At 38.8% G+C, this 25471-nt stretch overlaps 2 protein-coding genes across 7 annotated transcripts in view; one reads left to right on the forward strand and one right to left on the reverse strand.

The window, feature by feature from the left end:
* The window catches only part of Jkamp (JNK1/MAPK8-associated membrane protein), a 20150-nt gene extending 11986 nt beyond the window's left edge, over positions 1-8164 (forward strand). For 2 of the 3 annotated variants that reach the window (XM_005399228.2, XM_005399229.2), the window contains exons 5-7: positions 902-1083; positions 4887-4963; positions 7293-8164. In XM_005399228.2, the coding sequence (XP_005399285.1) occupies positions 902-1083; positions 4887-4963; positions 7293-7511 (478 nt within the window). In that variant the 3' untranslated portion in view covers positions 7512-8164. The remainder of the gene's footprint in view (positions 1-901; positions 1084-4886; positions 4964-7292) is intronic. The other variant, XM_013521952.1, reaches the window with a different exon arrangement.
* Ccdc175 (coiled-coil domain containing 175) overlaps positions 7941-25471 on the reverse strand; it is a 52333-nt gene continuing 34802 nt past the window's right edge. For 2 of the 4 annotated variants that reach the window (XM_013521950.1, XM_013521951.1), the window contains exons 11-20: positions 22889-22960; positions 21785-21920; positions 21094-21225; positions 19970-20108; positions 16638-16717; positions 15500-15652; positions 14567-14669; positions 13006-13049; positions 11452-11611; positions 7941-8709 (exon numbers count right to left, since the gene is read on the reverse strand). In XM_013521950.1, the coding sequence (XP_013377404.1) occupies positions 8639-8709; positions 11452-11611; positions 13006-13049; positions 14567-14669; positions 15500-15652; positions 16638-16717; positions 19970-20108; positions 21094-21225; positions 21785-21920; positions 22889-22960 (1090 nt within the window). In that variant the 3' untranslated portion in view covers positions 7941-8638. Of the gene's footprint in view, positions 8710-9269; positions 9511-11451; positions 11612-13005; positions 13050-14566; positions 14670-15499; positions 15653-16637; positions 16718-19969; positions 20109-21093; positions 21226-21784; positions 21921-22888; positions 22961-25471 lie in introns of all 4 variants that reach the window. The other 2 variants (XR_001236804.1, XR_001236805.1) reach the window with 2 other exon arrangements.

The following is a 25471-nucleotide window of genomic DNA, read 5'->3' on the forward strand; positions in this document are numbered from 1 at the left end:
GGCTCCCCGTGCGCTGGGGGCCCACCCTCCGGGAGCCAGCAGGCAGAAAGCTATCCAGCCCGAAGGCTGGCGCTCCCTAGGGCGAGTAATCTAGTAAAGAAAATAACCCTAATGAATGGAGGATGGGGCAATAGAGGCATATATTTAAGAGCTTCCTTGATTTGCTTTAATTTTTCTCATCATTTTAAGTTTTTTCTCATGGAAATATTCAAGTATCTAAATTATTATTTAAAATACTTACATCTTTTTTGTTTCCATTAAATTTTTAATATCCTTCAGTGGACACGTAAAATTATCTCTGTTAATAAGTACCTTGTGGTGTTTACGCACGTGTGCATTGTGTGCCATACACCTGCCTTTCAGTGGCTCTGTGTTGGTCTGTGATGAATATACTCTGAAATTAGATAGTTTCCTATCGTTGAGTATTTATTCTTTTCCCGAGTTTTCTTTAAGTGAGCCAATAAAAATCTTTGTACATAAAGTTGTGTTTTGCTGGTTATTTCCCTGTGATCACTTTCTACAAATAAAACTGATAGGTCAAAGGGTATAGAAACTTTTAGCTTTCGTGATGTGTATTTCCAGACAGCCAGAAAAGGAACCAGTGCATTTGCTAGCAGTAAGTGGGAGTCTGCTTGGCCAGCCTCCCCTAATGTGAGTATTGATGAGAGACTTAAGACACTTCTAAAAGCTTTTTTTTTGTTTTTGTTTTTTTTGGTTTTTCTCCGGTACCGGGAACCGAACTCACGATCTTGTGCTTGCCGGGCAGGCGCTTTGCCACTGAGCTAAATTCCCAGCCCCGACACTTCTAAAAGCTTTGCTAGGATCTTTGATTTAAAAATGCCAAGGATAAAAAAGCTTTTACGCATATTGTTTACCATGTCATGAATTCTTTGTTTTACAGGTACACCATCGTGTTTATTTATTATGCATTCTGCTTGGTGTTGATGATGCTGCTCCGTCCCCTTCTTGTGAAGAAGATCGCGTGTGGGTTAGGGAAGTCTGACCGATTTAAAAGTATTTATGCTGCACTTTATTTCTTCCCCATATTAACTGTGCTGCAGGCAGTTGGTGGAGGCCTTTTATGTGAGTTTGACTCATTATTTTGTTATTACCTGATTTTCTCTGAACTTCATTTTGCAAATTTAAAAAAAAATTTTATTTAGATCCTTGAAAATAAGCTTTAGTATATACTTTTGCTAAACCATGTAAATCTTAGAGTGGAATAGAGATTCTCAAGAAATTATGGGCAGCTACTCAAAACTGATTTGCTAGGAGAAGGCCTTATATTTGAAACTCATAACCAAATTGAAAGATTTTTAAAACTTTAGATGACAAAAAGTAAAAAGTTTTTTGCATATGATTTATGGAAATTAATCTTGACATATTGTTCACTATTAAACAGTAGTTTCTTAGATTTCTTTATTCCGCTCCCCCCAGTCCTGGGGCATGAACCCAGGGCTTTCACCCTGAGCTCTGTCCCTAGCCCTTTTTTAACATTTATTTTGAGACAGGGTCTCAGTAAGTTGCTGAGTTGCCCAGGCTGTGGTCAGACTTGCAGTCCTCCTCCCTCAGCCTCCCAGAGTGCTGCCTGCTTGGGTTATAGATTTCTGAGGTCCTTTTTGAAAACCTTTTGTATGGAGCAAAATAGTGTCAATTTAGTCTTCATTTATTCCATCCATTCATTTATTCAGCAGCCTTTTAGACTGAACTGTGGCTCCAAAGAATAAGTCCCTATTCAAGGGCTCACATACCACTAGGAAATAAAGTAGGGAAGCTCAAAATAACTGAGGGGACACTTTTGAGTATGTAGAACAGGCAAGGCTGTCCTTTAGAAGACTGCAGAGGGCCAGCCTTGTGGCTTACGGGACTGAGGCAGGGTTGTGATATGTATTTCCGAACAGCCAGAAAAGGAACCAGTGCATTTGCTAGCAGTAAGTGGGAGTCTGCTTGGCCAACCTCCCCTAATGTGAATATTAATGAGGAGGCCTAAGACATGCTATGATGCACATAACGTGTCTGGGTGTCATTTGGTTCAAGGTAAGGGGGGCACTCAAAGTAAGGCCAAGGCAAGAGAAAATTGGAGGATAGCCAGGGGTTAGTTTTCCTTTGTATTCCAGCTCGCAGAAGAAATATTCTGTTTGGCTGCATGGTAACTGGAAATCTGTATTCGCCCTAGCTGCTACCGTTCTGTTAGATTTGGGCCCCTTCAGTTATTTTCCAGCCTGGCTGCCTCTGTATGCATTGGAGGGTGTTCCTCTTGCTCTAGGAGATAGAGAAGTAATAGCAAAATAATATAGGTGGGAGAGTGACATGATCAGGTTTGTATTTTAGAAGGAAAATGGCCAGTGGAAAGTGGATTATGAGAGGAAGAAAGCTTGGGAGATCAGTTAAGAGATTATTGTATGAACCCCACCTGATCTAAGGCAGAGATGCACGGAATGAGGAGCTGTTTCAAAGGTAGGGTTCACTAGAGTAGGTAGCGAATTAAATATCTGGGTTCAGGAAGTGAAACAGTAACACTAGAGTAGCTTTCTGACTTAGTAAGTGGTGGATGGATTAACATTGAATTTTAGAAGAAGCAAATAGCTTGGGAGAAGTGAATCCAGTTTCTAGCACTCATTGACTGTCCAAAAGGTTACATGTCATGGTTAGTCTGGAGCTTGGGGAGCTGTTGAGGTTGGACAGTTAAAACTGGCAGCCCCAGATTCCTCTGCCTAGGCTGTTGGTGCTCAGTGTCAGAGCTCTGGGTTCTGAAGCGAGGATGGGAGAAGCTGTACAAGGCAGGACGCCAGGAGACAGCTGCCCGCGCTGAACATTGCCTTTTCCCACACTGAGTGTTGTCAGGTTGCCTTGCCATCCAGCTGCCACTCAGAGGACAGTCAAAGGGAGGAGTAACGAGCTAGTGTTCGTGTGCATGAAGCAGAAATTCCTGCAGTCTGCTGAGATGAGTCACAGAAGACTCACCAATTCATGGCTATGGTGTTGGAAAATAGAGTGTTTGGTTTTAGGGGATAGAGCAAGTATGAGCAAAGTGGAGCAGCAGGAGGCTTGTGGCTGCATAAGGTACTAGGGCAGTGGTGGCAAACCTTTCCGACCTTTCCGTGACACAAACAGCCTGCCGCGGCATGTGTGCCGTAAGTTCGTCACCACTCTACTAGGGGGCGGAGGGTCTGGGGAGAAAGGCACTGGGAACAATTAGGAGGTTGTCAGTGCCAAACTTACCTGCTTGGGAGAATTATCCCAGCCGGTAAGTGATCTGCATCGGACCCACCAGGGGAGCCAGTGTGGACAGACCCCACATCCTTCTGCAGAGCCACACGCACCAATTCTTAAATTTTTGTACATAGAGTGCAAGGCCACTCTAAATCCTGTCTCTATCCCACTTCTTCCCTGTACTCCCCACGTATCTGTGGGCCTCCTTAGAAATCTCTCTCTCTCTCTCTCTCTCTCTCTCTCTCTCTCTCTCTCTCTCTGTCTCTCTCTCTCTCTCTCTAATCTATCTATCTCCTAATATTGGGGATTGAACCTAGGGCCAAACCTTTTCTATTTTTATTTTGAGACAAGGTCTTGCTAAGTTGCCTAGGCTGGACTTGAATTTAGGATCCTCCTTAAAGTCTTAAGTTTGTATCAATAACAACATTGTTTAGCTGCTTGTAAGTTCATAAGTAACTTTTTAAACGGCTGATTGAGGATCCAGTTACTGGGTATGAAAAAACTTCTATGTCAAAGAAGTTATTCATTAGTGAATTGAAATTAGCTTTTATTGATAATTCAGGAGTTCTGGGTGCTATATCCTGAAGTAACATTTGAAATTATTTCAAAGGCTAGGCGTGGTGGTGCACACCTGTAATCCTAGCACTCAGGAGACTGAGGCAGGAGGATCATTGTGAGTTCAAGACCAGTTTGGGCTACAAAATGAGCTCAAGGCCAGCCTGAACTGCATATTGAGACCCTGTCTCAAAAAGACCAAAAAAAAAAAAAAAAAACAAAAAGAGAAGTGAAATTATTCCAGAGAAGTTCTGCAGTGTTAAATGATTAATAGTTTCATAAACTAACATGGTTTGAATATAGTTGTATAAGAATAATTCAAAGTATTTTCTGAATCTATTTTCATGTGCTATAAATTTAAAATATTTTAAGAGAATGGTAGTGCTTTGTAGGAAAAAGTTGTTCCTTGGTGTATTATAACTACTGTATTTGAAGTAGAAATTTCTAGAATTTTGGTAGTAGAGATAGTGAAAGATCTTTTAATCCTCTGAGGTTTATTGATGAATGAATCTTTTCAAAAGATTAGTTAAAGCTGAATTATTCTTACAGATAGACTTTCTCAACCAAGGTTCCCCTTCTGCACTATAAAATACAAAATTATTTGAGTAATTATTTTCTTAATTCTTCCAAATTTCATTCATTGCTAATATCATTCTAGGTGCACAGGAGAGAAGTTAATTCCTTTTGTCCAATGGATGCCTTAGCCAAGGGTCTTCAAAGCTGGACCAGGCATGGGTTTCACACTTTTTAAGTGGTTGGAAAAAAGAAAAAAAGACTTTTATTCATTAATACGTCAAAATTATATGAAATTCAAATTTTACTGTTTATAAAGTTTTATTAGAACAAAGATGTGCCCATATACTTATATATTTTCTGTTGCTGCTTTCACAATAAAACCATAGCTGGGTAATGAAACAGAGCCTATGTAGCTACAAGGCCAAAAATACCTATTCTCTGGCCCTTTCCAGAAAAAGTTGACTGACCTTGTCTCAGGATTTTAGGACCCAAGGCTCATGGAACTGGCCGAAAAGGATTCAACAACAGGGAGAATTATACTATTTGAGTTTATTTAATAGCTTATTCAGAAAATTTATTTAATAACAGTACTTGTCTTTCAGATTATGCCTTCCCATATATTATATTAGTGTTATCTTTGGTTACTCTGGCCGTATACATGTCAGCTTCTGAAATAGAGGTAGGAAATGTTTTCCTTTGTTAAATTTTTTTTTAATAAATTTGACAGTTGAATAGTACAAATGATATGATAAGGTATAACTGTTTCAGTAATTCTTGGCTAATTGATGTCATTTGGACGGTTTCAGCTTGTTATGTACGTTTATAGAAGATTGTGTTTCTTGTACTGTATGATTCCTTGGGATGTTAGTGAAATAATGAAGTAGATAAGCTCTTCTTTCCAGCATGGTGTAGAAAAATTATTTCACATAATTTACCCACATAGCAAACATACAGTTGCTGAAATATGAAACTGATTAACACTATTTTGAGAGAAGCATAAAAATGCTTTACTATATATATAACTAACTTTAAACTTTATTTTATAGTAGCCATGCTGAATCATCAATAATTATGCATCATTCCATATCCATCTATATTTTATCCTCAATTCTATCTTTTTTTTTTTTTTGGTTTTTGGTTTTTCTCCAGTACCGGAAACCAAACTCACGACCTTGCGCTTGCCAGGCAGGTGCTTTTGCCGCTGAGCTAAATCCCCAGCCCCCCTCAATTCTATCTTGATTATAGATATTTACTTTTGCCTCCTAATATGTCTTATACTTGAGTGACTAGGAGAACATACTAATAGCCACTTTAGTTCTGATTCTGTTCCTCTTTTTAAGATACCCTGCTGGTGCTTCCTAACTCTTTAGAATTTTGGTGGAAGGACACTAGCATAAGGAACTCTGTTTTTTGTTGTTTTACATTTTATATATGTATTTATTTTCAGAGTTTTTTTGTCAAAATGTCTTATGATTCATTTGTAGGTCAGTGGGGTAGAATAGCCATCATGTCATCATATTTATATTTTTCAGTATTGTATGTTTAAGGAACTAAGCTATTATGAATCAAAAAATATTAACAATAAATCTAAAGTAATAGTGTATTTGACTCTATAAGGAAAATATGCATTAAGCTTTTAATCAAAATGGGTATTTTTGCATATATTTGTTCACATGCAATCTTCTGAAATTGTCTTTCTAAAATAATAATATACCTATTTCTATTTGTTTTAATGTCATTTGAAGGATAGCTATTAAATACATTAATATATCTGACTTAAGAACTCAGTGTGAGACTAAACCCTGATGGACTGAAAATCAAAGACCTTATGCTCTTCCATACTTCGTTAATCTAATGCCTTTGATCTCTGTCTTAAACTGCTCACTATAGTTAGATATATGCTTTCTTATAATTCTTACCTTTTTATAAAGGTCAACCAGAGAAAATAATTTAACTATGTTGGAATGGTTGCTGTTGACAGCACTTTTCTAATATATTAGTGAGAAAGTAAGCAAGGGGTGGGGAGTGGGAAATACCTAGAAATCATAGTGACTTTTAGATAGGATAAAGTAGAAGAACCAGAATATTTGTATGCTATTTAATTGTTTCCACTTAAAGACTATTCTCATTTCTTTTTAGTAATCCTTAACTAGCATTGAAATATGATTAAAGAAGATAGGAAGTTAGTTTTGACACTTTTATCAGCTGTTGGGAAAGGTTTGGATATTTGCATAAAATGAGGTTTTTGATTTTTTGTTATCCACAATTAAGAAGTATTTATGTGTTTCTAAATTAGCTTGAGACTTGGTTCTCTGCACCTATGAGCTTCCTTACGTAAAATGTTCACCATTCTTCAGTTAGCCCTCTACACACGAATCAGAAATCAGCATCTGAATCAGGGAAAAGCAGTCTAGTTCTAGATGAGCTGACAGGCCATATAATGACGTGAGAAAATTGGTGGCTTACCTAGTGCAAATGACATGTGAGTATGTTTATTGGCACATTTTGATGTTACTTTGGTATTAACTTGGTCCTTCCAATTTCTGCATATTATAGAGTATGTATTAAAGTTTAAAAGAAAAGCAGAGTATCTACATGGTTATTTCAGCTTTCTTCTAATCATTCGGGCAGCAGACTTGGAGTGGTAGCGAGTAAGAGGTTAGGTTTGTGGACCTCGTCTGTCCCACCTGTAGACTCACAGCTACAGGGCATCAGGGCAGGAGGAAACCCTAGTATGGGATTCCTCTCCTAATTCGTATGGTGACGTGCACCAGGACTCGAGAGACAGGAGTTCTTGTCGTGGTGCTGCTGTCCAGTGCTTTTATGACAGCAGGAAGCCTTACTTTCCTCGTCTCTAAAGTGCGGTGGCTAGACTGGGTAATGCTTAAGTCCTTTTTCACTCAACTGTTGTATAATTCCAAAGTACGATGACTGTGGAAACAAGTAATCTAGCAGATTCAGCCCGCTAATCTGTATTTCTCTTTTCTTTCTTTTATAAAATTACATAGAACTGCTATGATCTGCTGGTCAGGAAGAAAAGACTTATTGTTCTCTTCAGCCACTGGCTACTTCATGCCTATGGAATAATCTCCATTTCCAGAGTGGATAAACTTGAGCAGGATCTGCCCCTTTTGGCTTTGGTACCTACACCAGCCCTTTTTTACTTATTTACTGCAAAATTTACCGAACCTTCACGGATACTCTCAGAAGGAGCCAATGGACATTGAATATGAAATGCCAAAAAACTAAGAAATGTTCTTAATGAAAAAGTAATTTTAAAAAATATGTTAGGACTCTTCTATCATACACAGCAACAAAATGATCAGTATAGCTTAATGTCTGTGTTCTGATGTGTGACTCAACAGACCTATGATGAGGCTTGGGAAATAGAAAATATCACGATACTCTCTGTTGGCATATTACCTGTCACACCCTCAGCCTACGAGGATACATCTGCTGTTCTTAGAAGCCAGTCATGTTTCTGTGTACCTAGCAATGGGTTGTTTTTGTTTCATTAAGAAAAACTTCACCATATATTATCTGAAGTATCTAGCGGTGGCGTGTTGTACAGTTTGTTGTCGTAAATTTGTTTCTCACCTATAATGAATTACGGGCTTACTTGCAGAGTCTGGTAACAAACATGGAAATAAAGTATGTTGTTTTTTGTTATCTATTTATTTTCACCAATACAGTATTTTGATAATATTGCAAAAATAGAGCATAATTTATAGAGTAAGTTTTCTGTTTATAGTTTGGTGGAGGACATGTTCAGATTATTGTTCCTGTAAAGAAAACAGTAAAAAAGAACATAACTACAAAAAACTCAAACGTTCTGACATGTGGTTGGTTTTTACAATATTAAATATGAAAGTAATTTAAAGATGTTAAGTACTAAGTCTTTTTTCTCAAATGAATAAATACATATATTCATATGTTCTCTTTCTCTTACATCCATTTTCAGGGAAAACTATATGCTATATTTCATTAATCCCATGATACTTTCGCACTGTGACATTTCTAAACTAGGGTACATCTTATGACTGATGGCTTCCTAGATTTAATGAAACAAGAGTATGCAAACAGTTTCCTTGTGATTAGTTTTTTATACGTATGATGTTTATACTAGTCACAGCCATGGAAGTAAAATAGAATATTGAGCACTTACCCTAATCTGTGTTCATGCATTGTATTGTTTTGAAGGCTATTCACTTTTTTTTAACTGCGTAATAGGGTGAGGCATATTTAAAGCTCACATGTTGAAGATTTCAAAATATGAAAATAAGTGTACTCACTTTTTCCTGAGTTTTGTTTATGCCTTTTGAATTCACAGCAATTGTATATTTGAGTTATCTTGTTATTTTTCATAAATGCAGTTTTCTTTTGTAAGAAATGGACTCCTTTTGGTGTGCTTGACTTTTTTCTTTGCTGTAGGAATAAAAAAATGTTAAATTCTTTTTGTATCTCACGCAGGTGTGCTGGCTGCTAGCATCCATTAAAATTCTGAGCTGCCCACAGAGTCTTCAGTTGGGTACTTAGTTTGTGGAGTATGCAGGAGGTGCCATGAATCTATCAGGACTATATCTCCTAGTTCCATATATTTGAAGTCATTTTCTCAGATGCCCTATTTTAGCAGAAAAATACGTATGCAAAAGAAGAATTTAATGGTTACAGGTCCTTAAATCAAGGAATTTTACATATACTTAATATTTGCAAATTTATTTGATTTCATAAAAACCAGCATAATTCATAGCCCCTAGGTTGCTAATGTTAACTAAATAATTTGGTAAAGCATATGGTCATTAAAAACATATAAAACAACCTTGTCCCAGCTCAGCTTTGTTAAATTTTGACTTAAGATCTTGCAGGGCCACTAGGTGCTCGTGTCTGTGCCACCCTTCCACAAGAGATCTCTGTATTCCTGACATTCAGGAAGACTTAACTCTTTAGCCTCCCATAGCCGCTTGTTAGATCCGCTGTACTCTAACCTCTCTTCACTTGCGTGGCTCTCACAGGTGTGCTCGGTGAGGTTCAGGGTAGGTCTTTGCGCTATAACCTCTGGCCAAGGGCCAGGCTGAGGAGTGCTCACTGTGTTAAGTTAATGGGTGGTGCTGTGATCCAAGGAGAGGGCTGCGTCTGCAAGGCTGCAATGACACTGTCTGTCCAAAAGAGGACAGGAGAGGCTTGTGGAGCTGGAAGAGAAGAACTACTTCTCCAGGAGAATCCCTTCTGTGTGAGAAGCAAATCAGGGAAATATCAAAACTAGATCACAGGTGGCTCAGAGGTGGTCAAGCAATTCCAGACCCCAACTTTACTCTTACCTCCCCAGGAGGGTAGTAGATTTCAGGGCTCTGATTGCCTCATTTAGGTGTGATGTTTTATAAGTCCTATTGACTCGTATTTTACAGCAGGAGAGAGTGGGACATGGAGATGAAGCTGGGATTAAGTCCACCTTGCTTTAAAGCCCACATGGAGCTCCCAGCAGCAGTGGCAAGTGGAGCTATGGGAAACCAGGCATTGTTCAGATCTTAGCTCTGTTTCTATTTCCAGTTCTTCAGAGGTTTCTCCCCATTCCTTAACCAGGTTGTTCTTTCATGCTTCTGAAGCCCCACACGCAGCATACTTGGGATTGTGCATACATTTGTATGATGCTGATTCTCCTACTGTAGTAGGAGTGGGCAAGTTACAGCCTAGGGGATAATTCTGCTACAGTCGCAGAGTTCAGTAGTTGCTACAGAGACCTCATGGCTAGCAAAGCCAAAAATATTTATTGTCTACCACTTTACAGGAAGAGTTTAATAGAACCAACCCTATGGACTGTGGGTTCCATTTGGGCAGGACTATCTGTTTCTTGCAGTAGTAACTCAGTGTCTGACAGGGTTCTTGCCACAGACTAGGCACTCAGTAAATGCTGGTTGAGTACAGTGAAGTGTTAACACATAAGGTGGAACCTAGAACATGAGATGTGTCAAGACCCTGCGTGCCCAGGTGTCCATATTTCAGTGGCTGCAATTAGCACTAAATAGGAGTTCTGCCAGTCAACAAATTCTTTTTTTTTTTTTTTTTTTTTTTTTCCCTGCCTTTTTTTGAAACAGGGTCTCACTATGTAGTTCAGGCTGGCCTTGAGCTCACTTTGTAGTCCAGGCTGGTCTTGAATTCACAACGATCCTCCTGCCTCAGCCTCCCGAGTGCTGGGGTTACAGGCGTGCACCACCACACCCGGCCCTAACAAATTATTTTGACTGAAAATATTTTCAGTAAGCAAATATTGTGTATTTTTTCATGAAACAATCTTTTCATTTTCAGTGAAAATTTGGTTTTCCCGGATTGATCACTGTGTACACAGTGTGTGCTCAGTCTTCCGTGGCCTAGAATGAAGAAGTCAGCCCCTCTGCTCCATTTGGGCTCAGCCTGTGGTGTCCTTAGGCTTTACCATGGCACAGCAGAGCTTGCCTCTCTGTGCGACCACATCCATTCAATTAAGTTCAGAGACTGGCACACTTATTCTATAAAGGGTTGAGAGTTTAGGGTCATGTCTAATACGAAATTTTATTCAGCAATTGATGATAAAGTTGACATGCCTCTGAAGAAGTCAGTGTGCTTGCTTATGAGACAAGCATATTCGATGGGATATGTCATCTCAAAAGCCCGAGTTGCTGTTTTTAATGCTAAATTCAGCTTAGGAAAAAAGAATAACATTATGCTCAGATTTGTTCTGTTTAAGACAAGCATATGTGTAGAGTTAAATGAAAAACTTCTCTGAAAAAAATTGTTTTTGAGACAGAGTCTCGCTGTGCAGCCCAGGGTCACCTGAAACTCGTGGTGATCCTCCCGCCTCAGCCTCCCAAGTGCTGGGATGACAGGCATGTGCCACCATGCCTGGTCCTAAAAAATGTTCTTAAAAAAGACCTCGTTTAAAAAAAAATTGTACAAAGCTAAGATTCACTTACCTAGAAAAATTTCTTAGGTGGGAAGGAGAATTGGCAGATACTTTGTGTATGACCATATGGAACCCATTAGTGAGTATCAGTATTTAGTTGAATGTTTGTGACATTGGGCATGAGTTACTTGAGACTTTTTTTTTCCTTCTTTGGATGTCATCAGCTATAGCAAAATAGCAGGAAGGTGTATTGATGTTTAGGTGTTACCAAACATTTAGGTATTACTTACGAAGACTGGTTGGCGATTCTTCTTTTGTAAGATTACGCAGGTCCTCAAAATTCCCTTGTAGCCAAAGACTGATGGACTCAATTTTTTCATCCCTTGTGCACAGCTTGTCTATTAGATTTTTTATTTCACTCAAGGTATTTTTACCATTGTGCACCAAGTCCTTAAAGGAATGGCATGTATGGATATGTGAATATAAATTGTAACAAAAGCATTCTTTCTAACTAGGTTATGTGTAAAACCAAAACTATATATGCAAAATTGGGTTTAGTTATGCAAAGTATTTTGTGCACACAGCCATTTGACAAAGTTCTAGAAGAGCCTAGAACTCTTGGCTCTTGGATTACCAAATGAGTTGATTTAATTGAATGACCACTGAGCTTGCATTTGTAACTAGGTGCAGTAATGGTAGCAGTGGCATAAAAAGCCAGTTCACCCTCAAACTGATACGCAACTGCAGAGGAGATAATGCTTCAGAGAAGGAACTTTATAATCAGATAGGATCTCAGTTTTAAATCCTCAAATTCATTATTATTTAGTCTTGAGCAAGTTAGTTAAACTTAAAAGTCTAGCTTCATCTCAAAAATGCATTTACTAACACTTTCCTTACCCAGAGGCATAAAGGTTAAACATGGATTTTATGTAAACTTTGCTATTTATGTAACCTTTTAACATTTAGGCAGATCCTGAATTCAAATCCCAGCCTATCTGACTAAAGTGGGGAGAGGTAGAGATGGTGCATGGCTAAGTCTGCCTTAAAACAAAATGTGTTCAATGTGAGCTACAGAGAGAGAGAGAGAAGGAGAAAAAAGAAAGGGAAAGAAAAAGAAAAAGAAAGAAAGAAAGAAAGATGTGCAAACATTGCATTGTTTCTCTAGTGTAAAGCCTGAAAGAATTAATTTAAACTAGGAGATATGATAGACATTGTAAATTGATAGGAAAGCACGCAAAGGTAAAGGATAACTGGGATATGGGAAAAGAGAAGGCAAAGAAGGAGAAAGTTTGTATGTATGTATATGCAGGATAGTTAACGTGGCTGTTCTACTGTCTTGTATTTCTTTGCTGAAAGAAGCTGTCATTGAGTCCTTGATTGATCAGCTTTGTATGTCTATATTTGTTTTCATGAGAAACCACTTTGAAGATATTAATATGTAATACAACCAGCATTGTTAATTGCCTACCACTCCGTTGTAACTCTGTACTGTCTGTACTGTTCCTTTGCTATTTTGTCAAATGTCGACTGTCTGTTAATATTTTCCTCCTTTTATTTTTAAAATAAAAAAAAAGAAAGAAAGAAAAAAGAAGAAAGAAAAAGATGAAGAAAGAAGTCTTTCCCAGTTTAACTGACTAGTAGTATAAGAAGATAGTTTCCTGAAGGATTAAGATTTTATAGTGACATTTGAGGTAATTGCTACATTTTAGCATGTGATGGCCACACTAGCTCTTCACTCCCCTGCAGTTCACAACTCTATGCACGCACACACGCACACGCTTTCTTACTAGATAGGTGAACATTTTTATAAATGATATTTATGGAGGTGACACACAATAACTCACCTTAACCGTGGCTTTAAATTCTGCCCACAGGTGTATATATTGTGCTGAAACAGATTTTAAAATACAGTGGTTACCAAAACAATTTGAACACATAAATTGTTTGCATTTACTTTTCAAAAATTATTTTTATCTCAAAATTTCCACTTGCACAACGGCAGGCTAATTGGACCAGACACGCCCTCCTGCTGGCTTTCTGCTGGGACCACTTGCCAGACGCAGCGCAGCACAAGATGAGCACGGTAGTCTTGCACACAGACACAAAAGTGCACGAAGATTAGCAAACCAAATTAGCAATGGATACAGTGAAAGCGCCTAAACAAGAGACCTTACTCCAGGAGTGGGAGATTGGTTTAACAGCTGAATCTCAGTAGGTACACCTTACCACACCTGAGAACACCATCGGTGCCTCTCAGAAGTCTGAACCACAGGCTGATCACAGAAACCCTATAAATTTGCAGGAATGACCCCACTGATACCCTGGATACCCAAGCCCAGGAAGCCTCCCTGGTCGGAGACATGTTGCATGTGTGGTCACATGTCATTGCTAGGAAAATGAAGGACAGCCAGGCAGCTCTGGGAGGAACACTGAGAGCATGCCCCTGTTTTCCTCCACACGTTGCCCTACATGCCTTTTCCCTTTGCTGATTTTAGTCTGTATCTTTCACTGTAATCACAACCACACATACAAAGCAGCTTCTGAATCTGATGGATTCTTATTATGAATCAGTAACTCTGAGAATAGTCCCAGGGGCAGCTGACACTAACCCAAAAGCTATGAAATTTTGCAGAGAAGAATCAAAGAAGACTCAGCAAAAGGAGATTTAGACAGTGTTTTGGGATCGGAAGACAATTTTGTTAAAATGTCAATTCACCTAAAATTGATTTACACATTGAACACAAACCCCATTGAAATCTGGGAAGGCTGTGTGTGTGTGTGTGTGTGTGTGTGTGTGAGTGAGTAAGCTGATTCTAAAATTTAAATGGAAGAACCAAGATAATTGTAAAGGAGAAGCCTAAAGATAAGAACTTACATGGTCTGCTGTCTAGACTATATATGAAGCTATAGCAATCTGAAAAATGTGGTACTTAGTATAAAGTTAGAGTTTTAGAATAAAGTAATATACCCATAAAATTGGCTTTTTAAAAAGTTGCTAGATTAGTACAGTGATGAAAGTACAGTCTTTTCAAAAAATGGTAATGGAACAACTGAAAATAATGCAAACGTCCTTTGGTTGCTGAATGAAAAAACAAAAATATATATCCACACAGGGAATACTACTGTGTAGTTATAATGAGAATCAACTAATTATCTACTTATTAGTGTTAGAAACAAATCAGTACTTTCTAGGAAATGGAGGTGGGGTGGATGGTAACTGTCAAAGGGACACATGAGAAATTTTGCAATGATAAAAATGGATGTCTTGCTAAAGTGGTAGTGGTTATAGTGCTGCATACATCGGTCAAACTTCATTGAACTTGTGCATTTTATTATGCACAAATTAATATAATCAATTTAAATGAATCAAAAACGTGTAAAGAGGATCCATGATACACTACTTACTGTGCTGCACTATGAGTTCCCAGGACAGGTCCTTCGCGTTGTATGTGAGGAAGTCTTGTCTTCTTCTGTATTCCTCTGTGTCGTTTTTCAAGTTTGAAATGTACTGGAATGAAAGGGATGTGATTACTATTAGCAGTTTAGTTACTGTAGACAAAATATCCATGAAGTCATTCAGAAATTCCTTTTCTGTGTCAGCAGCTCTGCTACTGCAGGAGTAATAGTGGTGAGTACTCTTGTCAAGCTTCCATGGGGGAAGACAGTAGAGGATTCTGCTTTCTGGTAAGCATTTCAGCATCCAAATAAATGTGACATTCTAAATGTAATTTGACACAAAAATTAAAAGATATTCTGCCTGTCTGCGCCATGTCCACTACAAAAATGTTCCTTATGTAATTAATGTGTGCATCAGACGTCATAAAGCAGGAATGCTGTCAGACCGGAGTTCAGCATAAGACCTCAGAGATGACCTACGGGGTCTAGAGACCCTAAGGAAGTGCCCACTCAAATCAAGGTTTCATTGAGTTGGATGACGGTGGTAGTACTCTGGGTATAAACTCATTCTATGCATATATTGAAAACCAGGCAGCTGGGCATGGTAGCACACACCTGTAGGCCCAGCACTTGGGAGGCTGAGGAAGGAGGATAGCTGTGAGTTCGAGGCCAGCCTGGGCTACATAGTGAACTCAAGGCCAGTCTGAACTACATAGTGAGACCCTGTCTCAAAACAAAACAAAACAAAGCGAAACAAAACAAAACAAAATAAACCAAGAAAAACTCATCTATGATATTAAGATGAGGAAACGGGTTATCAACAAGAGGATAAAGAAGATACCTGGACACTATGAATGTCTGTTCTCATCTTTTCTCATAACTACTACTGATCTAGCCAATCAACAGAAACCACTTTGCAAAGTGAGGGGCTCTTGAACTTACTTCTTTTAATCTTTTATTTTCCAGAAGCAAAAGCTCTACTTTTTGGTCATACAAATAGACTTCATTTTCTAAGTTCTTTAGAATTTCAAAATGTTCTTTGAGTTTTTGGCTTTCTTGATCTCGTACTTCTTGTAATTCTTCCTTCACTTTCTCCTGCTCAAACATAAAAGCCACAGTCACCTCAAGGAGTTCAAAGAGCAGAACAGCAGAGTATTAGACTGCCTAGTGATAGTCAGAGAAGGGCTCCACGTTAACTCTGGAATCAGCCAGCTGAGACTACAGACATCCTCCCTTAGAAAAACTTATAAGCCTCTAAGCTAATTCATGAAAATTTATTTATGGACTCTAGGAAGGGGCCTGCAGATCCCATGTTAAGTATCCCAGACGCAGATAATTTCACAAAATTGAATATACTTTGATCTGTGAACACTGCCTGCAAAAAATGTGGGAGGAAATTATTGTGGCTTCTTTTAAGGAGAATTTAAAATTTCTTTAAGCAGAAAAAGAACAGTATTGTATTGATTTAAAAATATTCTCCACTGTTTTCTCTCCTGAATTCTCTATTCAGTTTGTGGATATTGTACTGTGATAAACCATGTCTTCCCTGTATAATCAGCACCACCAGCATCTAATTAAGAAATAGGACTATATATATACTACACTTACTTACAGTTTTCTTCTTCATATTAAATAGTAAAAATTAGTTTTTTATATCGGTGCATCCTAAAGAGTAGGATATTTCCATTTTGAATTAACCAGCTCCACATATGCATCTCATCACCATCTACCAGTTATATACTTCAAAATGCAATGAACCCCTCATTACCTGTTTCTGTTTTGACATTTCCACCCCCCATGTGCCCACTCTTCCTTAAAAAGCTTCATCCAGTCATCACTTCATGAACAAGGGAAGGGCATTTCTCTCAGTGATTTTCCCACTGTCACATGGGAGTGGTTCCAGAGTTCTACCTCATTGGTGCCCCCCCATATATGGTGACCAAAATTTAAAAACACTGGCATTGAACAAGTAATTTTAGTAAATGTGGATTTCATGATAACACCAATGGTGCTGTGTAAATAGGGCAGACTGTGCATACTAGTATTCTAATAAAAAAGAATGAACGTGTTGACTCGTTACCCTGTTTTCAACATATCTTGAAAAGTCCCTTGTAACATGAGAAATGTAATTGTTCAGCAAAGTCTCCTCCTGCTTTTGTGCTATTAAAAAAGAAAGAGAAAGAGAAATAACTATTGACAATGTTCCTGGGCTATCAAGCATTAAAGCAAAACATGTGCTTAGTTTGAAGTCAAATAATAAGACAAAGCATGGCTTGGACTCTGACAAAACCCAAACATCCGGTGCTTCCCAGTGCTGCATCTGTCCCTGTGTCCAAGTCCTCAGAATCATCATTTAAAAAACGTTTACCACTGTTTCGCCTTCCCCCTTCCATGTAGCACAGTGTCCTTAAGATGTGTATTATACAGCTGTTTCTTAATTTATCATTTTAAGACACCTTCTATTTACTTGTGAATACAGTAAAGGAGGATTTAGCATGCTTTCTCCCATCCCCACATCCCCACCCACACCCATGACCTCTCCATCTCCTGCTCAACCTCCCCATAAAGGTATTATTTTTGTTTAAACAAATTATAACTGTTTATGTTATTATGACAATGTAAGGCTTACTTATGAACTAAATGGTAAATATTTTGGGATTTAGCTGAAGTTAAAAATTACCTCACTATAAAATGTGCTCAGTGCTTTATGCATATGTCATTAACTCACAACCTACAACAGAATTGTAAAGTCTTTCTGAATATTTCTTCACCTTGTTATAGTTTCCTGAGGTTCCCAAGGGCTCTGGTGATGAAGGCTTCACCCCCAGGCTAAGTGCTATTGGGAAGTTGTGGAACCTTAAGAGGCAGAGACCGGTAGGGGGCCCTCAGCTCACTAGGGGAAGCCCTCGAAGGGCACTGTAGCTTATGAAGAGGAAAGTTCTTTCTGCCACTCTCTTCTGCTACTGCCAGCCAGCGCTCCCAACAGAGGGCCAGAGCAATCAGTTGGCTTGGTCTTGAACTGGAGCTCCAGAACTGTAAAACCAAAATGTCCTTTTCTCTTTATAAGAGTTCTCTCAGCTATTCCATTAGAGTGGTGGATAGCTGACTCATGCACACATGGTCAAATTCATTAGTGAATCTGTGAGGTTGGCATCTGCCCCTCTGAGCTGTCCCTTCTGCAGTCTTTCCTCTGTAGAACCGCTTCATGCTGACCTCCTTCAGTTCGCCTCTGCCAAGCTCTTGGACTTTCTGTTTCCTCATATCCTCTTCCTTTTCTTGCTTTATTCCATTTAGTAAAGGAAATTCTATACTAGATTCATGAAAAAGGGTAAATAAGTGTTTTGAGACCTTGTACATCTAAATATGTCTCTTCTAGGCTTATATTTGATTGGTAGTGTGGTTTGTTGTCCATATTGGGGATTTTATTCCCTCAGAATTTTGAAGTCTTTCAATTTTTAGTAAGATACTGCTGTCAAGAGAGATGTATTTATGTGTTTCTAAAAGCCACAGCACTGTTCTTTGTGTTAACCGAGCACGGCTGTCTGTTGCCTATAAGTGGAACGTCTCGTGGGAGGCCTTTCCCACGCTGACCCCTGCTGCTCTTATGTTCTGTTTCCTCCTCTTCTCCTGTCTTCCCTTCTTTTCTCTACTTTCTTCAGCACTTTTTCTCATTCCTTTCCCTTAAGAGATCAGTATATGCGATGTATAAGGAGTGTTTGAAAACCACGGTGAATGTCTAAATTTTAAAAATCATTACAATAAAAGACACATTGCCATCAGTCCCCCACACAATCCCCCTGTTACTTCAAACACACTTATCCCATTGTTTGTGCCATTTCCGGAAGGAGTTCCGGAGTCCTCTTTTGTATCTTTAGTTGATTTGTCCTGGCTCCCTCAATGTCCTGAGTCCATTCAAAACATTTACCTTTCACAGTCACTTTGATTTTGGGGACAAGCCAGAAGTCCCATAGTGCCAGATTCGGAGAATAGGACGGAGGACACACCATCATGTTTTCGGGGACCTGTCTTTTCACCAGATGGCACTCAGCGGCAGCATTCACAATTTTTTATTTTTAAATCACACCTATTAAAGACACTCCGAAAAGAGGACTTCCAGATCCATTCAGAAAGCGGCAAGAAGGATGGGATCAGTGTGTTTGAGGAAAGTGGTAGTATTTTGGAGGGGACTGATGGTAATATGTTCTTTACTGTAATAATTTTTTAAAATTTAAGCATTCACCATTACTATGATGGCTCTTCATAGTGCTTACTTTTATGCTCATCGTGTTTCTTAAATCCTCTACCATGTACAGAAAGGGACAGGAGGTAAGGCAGAAACCAGGGATGAAGTACATGCGTATTGTAGGTCTGGGTTAGAGGTTAAGGAGGTCTACCTAAGTTGATGAGACTAAAACCTGACAAAAAGTAGAAAATCAACGACAAAGGGAAAATCAGACTGATTACCCAGATACTTATTATTATAATATTCTTTTTAAAAAATCTACCTTTCTTGGCAATAATCACTTCATTTTTGAATACTTGTTCCTTTTACAGTTGAACACCGTGGGTCTCCATATGGTGGCCTATTTTGACACAAACCTTTTAAATTCTTATCCTCACATTCCTCTTTGCCAGGTGGTCATTTCCACTCCTACTCCAGTGGGTGTCTTTTGCTCCTGTGCTAGTCCTTTCTGCAATTTCTGTCTCTAGGATTACAATTCCCATGGTCTGCTTTTGTCATCTAGGAGACATGAGGTCTGGAAGCGGTTCCTGCTTATTGACCCACACTGACTCCCTGGAAAATGATCCTCTATTCCCTAAATGCAAGAAATAACTCAAACCTCTGGGATGATTCTGGACCATGAATATAGGATTAGATGATCACATCTAATTTTTGTGGAGAATCAATTATTTTTATATTAAACCCACACATGGTTATATTATGTCATAGAATGCAAAAACCCTCAGAGTCGGGGATATTTTCTATCTTGAATTAAGCTTCCATATCTGAAATAAATCTTACCGTAGGAGTAGGCTAGTTATAAAAGAATCTGAGGTAACAGCCACTTGATAAATGGTTAAAGTCTTAGCTAAAAAGGAGATGTATTTAGCAAATTCATGGTTAGAGGCAGAAAAACGTCTCCATGTGGTAGCTGATCCAGGAGTTAGTTCTAACTTTATGAAATCTGGAGAGAACACAGTATACTGAACTACTAATTCCTAATTGTAAATAACCTTTAAGAGAGAAGGGAAAACTTAATAAAAGCAGCAGTAAGGTTGTGGTGTGAAGGAAACAGCAAGCTAAAGGTGAGGGGCCAGGGTCGAATCTCACCACCACTGCCACGGAGTACCCCACCCCTCATGGTGGGAGAGAACCCAGGAGGAAGGTAGCACCACCGGCTTCAGACGCACCTGTAAGAATCCTATAGAGCTCTTGTAGCCTCCTGTGTTTTTCTGTGTACTCTTCTTCTGCCATATGAAGGTGTGGAAGACTATCATTAAGCTTTTCTTCCGTTTCTTTGCTAATTTTTGTTTCCTTAAAAATTAAATCCTTTAAAGAAAATAAAGCTAGTTGAGAAGTGGTTTTGGAGAATTTACCCAACCATTCAGAGTACACTTGATCTTAGCCAAAAGGGCCAAGAAGCGATAACAATTCAGAGTAGAATGGCAGGTGTTTGAAGGGGAGTGTTCTGTCTCTTACCATGAGGGGTACAGAATAGCATCTGGCACACACTTGCTGTTTAACAAATGCTCACTGTCTGACTTACTTGACTGTCTGGCAACCTGTACCACAGGAGGTTGGATTCAGTATTTGCCCTTCCAAGGATCCTTTCAGTTCTGTATCCTATTCATGTATTTCTGTTGCTACCATGTATACAGCCAAAAACATATTGGAAGAAAATTTCCTTTGGTTGATCGTATTTTATGAAAAAGGCACCAAAACAAAGCACAAAAAATTTTTAAAATGTGGATATAAGTGAAAATGGGGCAGGATAGAAGTAATGAGATACAATATTATAATAAAAAGGTGATGTGTTCACCTTGTAAGATATTTTTTGTTGTATTCTGTGCAACCTGTTGGCCTCTTCACAGCCTGTTCTTACCTCCTTCCCCACAGATCTGCCCTGTTTCACCCCACGCTGCCTTGTGGAAGCTCCCAGGTCAGCATGATGGCCTCTTTGGATGAAGGCCCATGAGACCGATGCTCCTAGGCTCCTTGCATCCCATTTGTCTCTCAGCTTCCTCACGGCAGCTCCCAGTGCCCCTGCACAGTCCCACCGGCCACTGTCTGCAGCACTAATCTGCAGTTCTGCATAATGTGAAGTCTGTGACTTTATTGTTTATCTCAAAACTATTTCTTGTTGTTCTATTTGTATTCCTTTTTCAGGTAAAGAAGAGAAAAGATTCACAATAAAATTGTAACCTTGTCCATACTGGAAGATTGACTGACACTTAACTGGTCAGATCATGGAATATTGTCCCCTCCCCACTATGCAGTCATCCCAAATTATTTTTAGATGTAAAATAAAAATTACCTCATATATGCTTAACTCATGAATTAACTTTTTCTCCTCAGTTATAATTTCCTTCTCTTCTTCTTTTAATTGTGCTGTAAGTTTTTCGATCTGTGTCACAAATTCATTGATCTCCATTTCTCTAAGTTTAGTCTAATTTTAAAAATGAGAATTTTTATAAGTTTCTCTTGTGGTGGTCAGCCTTACATTTTCAAACAGCTGTGTAAATTAATATGTCCTTGCATTAGAGATGCTTGTGATTTCAGGTTATATGATTTCTCAGTAACTATTGGGAAGGATTTCATTTTTCCCTCTAGAAATTAAGTTTTTCACACAACAATATGTATAAATGGCATGAGGAACAGGAGGGAGGAAAGGTGGTGGGTAGACAAAGAGAAAATATGAAGTAACCAGTGCTTGTTATTCTCATATTTTTAGAGACAGCTCCCTTAAAGACTTAACATCAAGTGCATTGCTGCTACAGGTTTTAAAAACATTCTGGAGAGAATTGCTACTTAAATTGCTAAATACATCTAGTTAATGTACAGAAAACAGATGGATTTCTGAAGGAAGTTGAATAACTAATTCTAAATTTGAAGTCAACCAAAAGGAAATTTAATAAAATACAACATAATGAAATATTGAAAGAGAATCACTGATACACAATACAGGCATGTAGAGTAATTCTAAATATCATGGTGGGTGCCCTTACCTCTTCCAATAGTTCATTTCGTCTCTGTTCTGCCTGATTAATTTTATCTGAAATTGCTTCTATTTCAGCTGTTTTCTGGGCTAGCCATTGTACATGCTGTTTTCTTGCACAAGCTAGTTTCCACTGAGTTATAACACTTGCAATTAGAACAAAAAGAATTACAAATAAATGGATATAGCAGTTTAACAAAAAGAAGGAATTCAAAGCAAAGTGAGTCCTACTATAATTTTACAAAAGTGCTGGTGCCATTGGAAATGCACACTACACATGACTGAAGCAAAAGAACACATTAACTACTCCCTCAATGCAGTCTCGGCAAGTTGCCTTTCAGTGAGATGCCTGGGACAAGCCACAGTGGGAAGGAGCTCACTACTCTAGGTGAGGATGGACAGAGGGAGTTCTCCAGGATGGGTACAGAAAGAAGAGACGCAGGCAGAAATACTAACGGAATTATCCAAATTACTTAAAGTACTAGTAAGAGATTTCAAGCTTGTAGGTTCTCAATCTTTTCTCTCCAGCACAACACTAAAACAACCCTACATATCTGGAAGATGGTAAAAAATGTGCAATTAGAATCTTATGAATAGTAACCTTAACAACAATACTAAAAAAATGCACCAAGTATTAACAAGTGCTTCCTTGGTGTACGTTATCTGCAGACTTCACACAGATCATCTCTCTGATGTTGACAACAGCTTTGCAAGGTGGCTGCTATTACTGTTCCCTACTTTAGAGGGGTGGGACCAAAGAAAAAGTAGTTATTGAGCGTCAGTCACCAAACTTGTCAGACAGAGCAACCAGCGTAGCCCATGTGCAAAGACTGTGGTGCTAACCATTCTGTTTTGTCTCCACCCTGTCACCCGACTCACTCACCCACAGTCTCCACAGAAGCCTGGGTGAGCCTCAGACACTGCACGAACACGGGCAGTTATAGCCTCTGGTGACTGTTCTATTGCAATGGAAACCTTTGGCTTTGTCCAATGCCAAAAAATCAAGCTAAAACACATCACGAGCTGAGAGAACACACATATTTTATTTAGGAAAATTATTCCCATGGGCTCTAGATAACATATACTATAAAATAACACAAATTAATTTTTTTACCATCTCTGATTTTCTCTTTCCAGGTTATCACTCTGAATTTTTACTTGTTTTTGAAACACATCTTTTGTTGCTCTAAAAACAAGAAAAATAGATTGGAGTTTAGATTTGTGGGAGCTCTTCAAATACACCAGAGACTGTTTATGTGTAATTCTTCTGCTCAAAAGGCTACAATGAAATTGGAAGACAAAAAAAAAAAAAACCTGGGAAACAACTGAAGATTTCAGTGGCATGTTTACTGAAGGAGAACTCTAGTTGTAGGGCAGAGCAAGCTGATCTCACAAGCCTTGAGGTGCATATCCAATGGTGGGGAAAAGATTCGAGGGAAGCACTGAGGAAAGGCCCTAGAGGTCCATGGTAGAGGAAGAAAGTGCATTGCCAGAACCGAGCTGCAGCCCTCCCAAGGGAAGGGGTCACTGCTGGCAGAGAAGCAGAAGAAAGGAGCAGAAAGGCAGGGCCGTGTCATGACACGAGGCAGGCGTGCAGCGTGCAGCGTGCAGCGTGCAGAGGGCATGGAAAAGAGTAACACTGTGCCGCAGGAGGGTTTAGCCTTCAACTGCCGAAGACTCTGCATACTGCAGTAAGTTTTAATTTGACACAATACAGAATTCAGAAGACCAAGGTAGACTTCTGACTGAGGGGGAAGCACTAATTAAAGACGGATGGTTTTCTTGTGATAGGATGAGTGGACATGTGAACATAGACAACAGAAGTCTGTATTTTTATTTCTCTTCTCCCTCTGAAGTATCCCATGCACACAAATGAATTGAAAGCCACATAAGTAAAATGCTGCTTTATATCTTCTGAAAGAAAAACTCATCCATGAAACTCACAGCATGAAATGCAGTTGTGTAAATTATGGAAGGCCAGAAATATTCATAGATGAAGCAAAACAAAATGCGGTCAAGTGAACGAGAAATGCAGCTGTGCTCCCGTTTCCTTCTCTCCTTGAAATCATAGTGTGGTGTGGGCTCTCGGCTTCCTCTCTGGTATCCTCACCCGGATACTCAAGGTCTTCCACAATTTTCCCTTCAATGGTTTTATTTGTTTATATGCTTAGTATACTAACAAAGGGTCTGAGCCAGTTTAAAATAAAGCAACTGTAATGTAAAAAATTCTAGGGGGATAACGGCATTGGGCCACAAATTTGCCTGTGAGCTTCCTGGTGACCCAAGCACTAATGACATCACAACTGACGCTAAAATTTGCATTATTCCTGAGGAAAACAAAACTGAATTTAACCCAGTTCCATTTTTCCTGCTCTTGCTCTTTTAGACAGGGTCTCGCTATGTAGTTCAGGCTGGCCTTGGACTCACTATGTATCCCAGGCTGACCTTGAACTCTCAGCAATGCTCCTGTCTCCGCCTCCCAAGTGCTAGGATTACAGGTGTGTGCCATCACGTGTGGCCATTTTCCTGGTCTTCTCTGGGGAGCAGTTTACACATCTCTAAAACTGATATAAGGAGAAATGGGTGTTCAAATATATTACTGAAATATATGGAGCAATCATCCACAAACCCTGTACTTCCTGTTAAATTCCAGGTATCTACTTGTACATGTAAAATTTTCATCACCACTTATGTTGTGTAAGCTGGCTTCATCACTGCCCTGCATTTAAATCCTGCACAGCCCTGCATGTGATGATAGCATTCCCTCACCTGATGAATAAAACAAAAATATGGCTTGTTTTGGCCAAGTTTTAAATCCTTATATAACAAAGAGGATCTCTTGGTTTCACCATCCACTTGTGGTTGCTCTTTTAGAATCCACACTCCATTTTTCACATCTATACTTGGCTCATCAGTTATTTCAGGTGTGTTAGTCTTACTTATCTGCCCAACAAAGAGCTCTAAATTTGCTTTAGGTTCACGGTGAATGGAAGGGTGCAATAGTAGCACATCCCCAAGGCATTTTGACAATAATTTTGAAAATGAAAAATTTCCCTCCATCTTTGACCTAGTAATTTAAATTTTAGGACTTTTTTGTGAAGATAGTCATACAGATAGTCAGAGATATGTTAAAGAATGTGAACTTCAAGAATTAGTTATAATATAGCAGACAGAAAACCCCAAGTTTCCATGAGTAGAGTATCCACAAGTTAATAAAATGCAGTATATCATATCATTCAGTTGGAGAAAAGAATGAAGACCTATGACCCATGTAGATGACTGTTATGGAATATCTAGATGTCCCTCCAAAGCCTATGCAGTTATAGTTGTGTCTTTTTTATTTTTTTATTTTAAAGAGAATAGTAAAAAAAAAAAAAAGAACAATAGCAAAATATAAACAAAACAAAGCAAAGACATTAAAAATGGTATGGGGTTTCCAACCAAATGATAGGGATTAACAATGGTTGTTATATTACATATTGTTATCTTCAAGGAAGTTGCTCAGATTACCAAATGTAAGAATGGAAGATTGATCAAACCATTAAAGAGAATAAGAAAATAATAATTTAAAAAAGCATTAGACATAATACAGAGTTTCACTAGACAGGATGGTAGGAGTTCACCAATGGTTATTGTATTGCATATTGTTGTCTTCACATCAGTTGCTCAGATTACTAGATATAAGCATGCAAAATTG

Source organism: Chinchilla lanigera, unplaced genomic scaffold (genome assembly GCF_000276665.1).
Source record: "Chinchilla lanigera isolate Chin_1 unplaced genomic scaffold, ChiLan1.0 scaffold00065, whole genome shotgun sequence".
Classification (NCBI taxonomy): domain Eukaryota; kingdom Metazoa; phylum Chordata; class Mammalia; order Rodentia; family Chinchillidae; genus Chinchilla; species Chinchilla lanigera.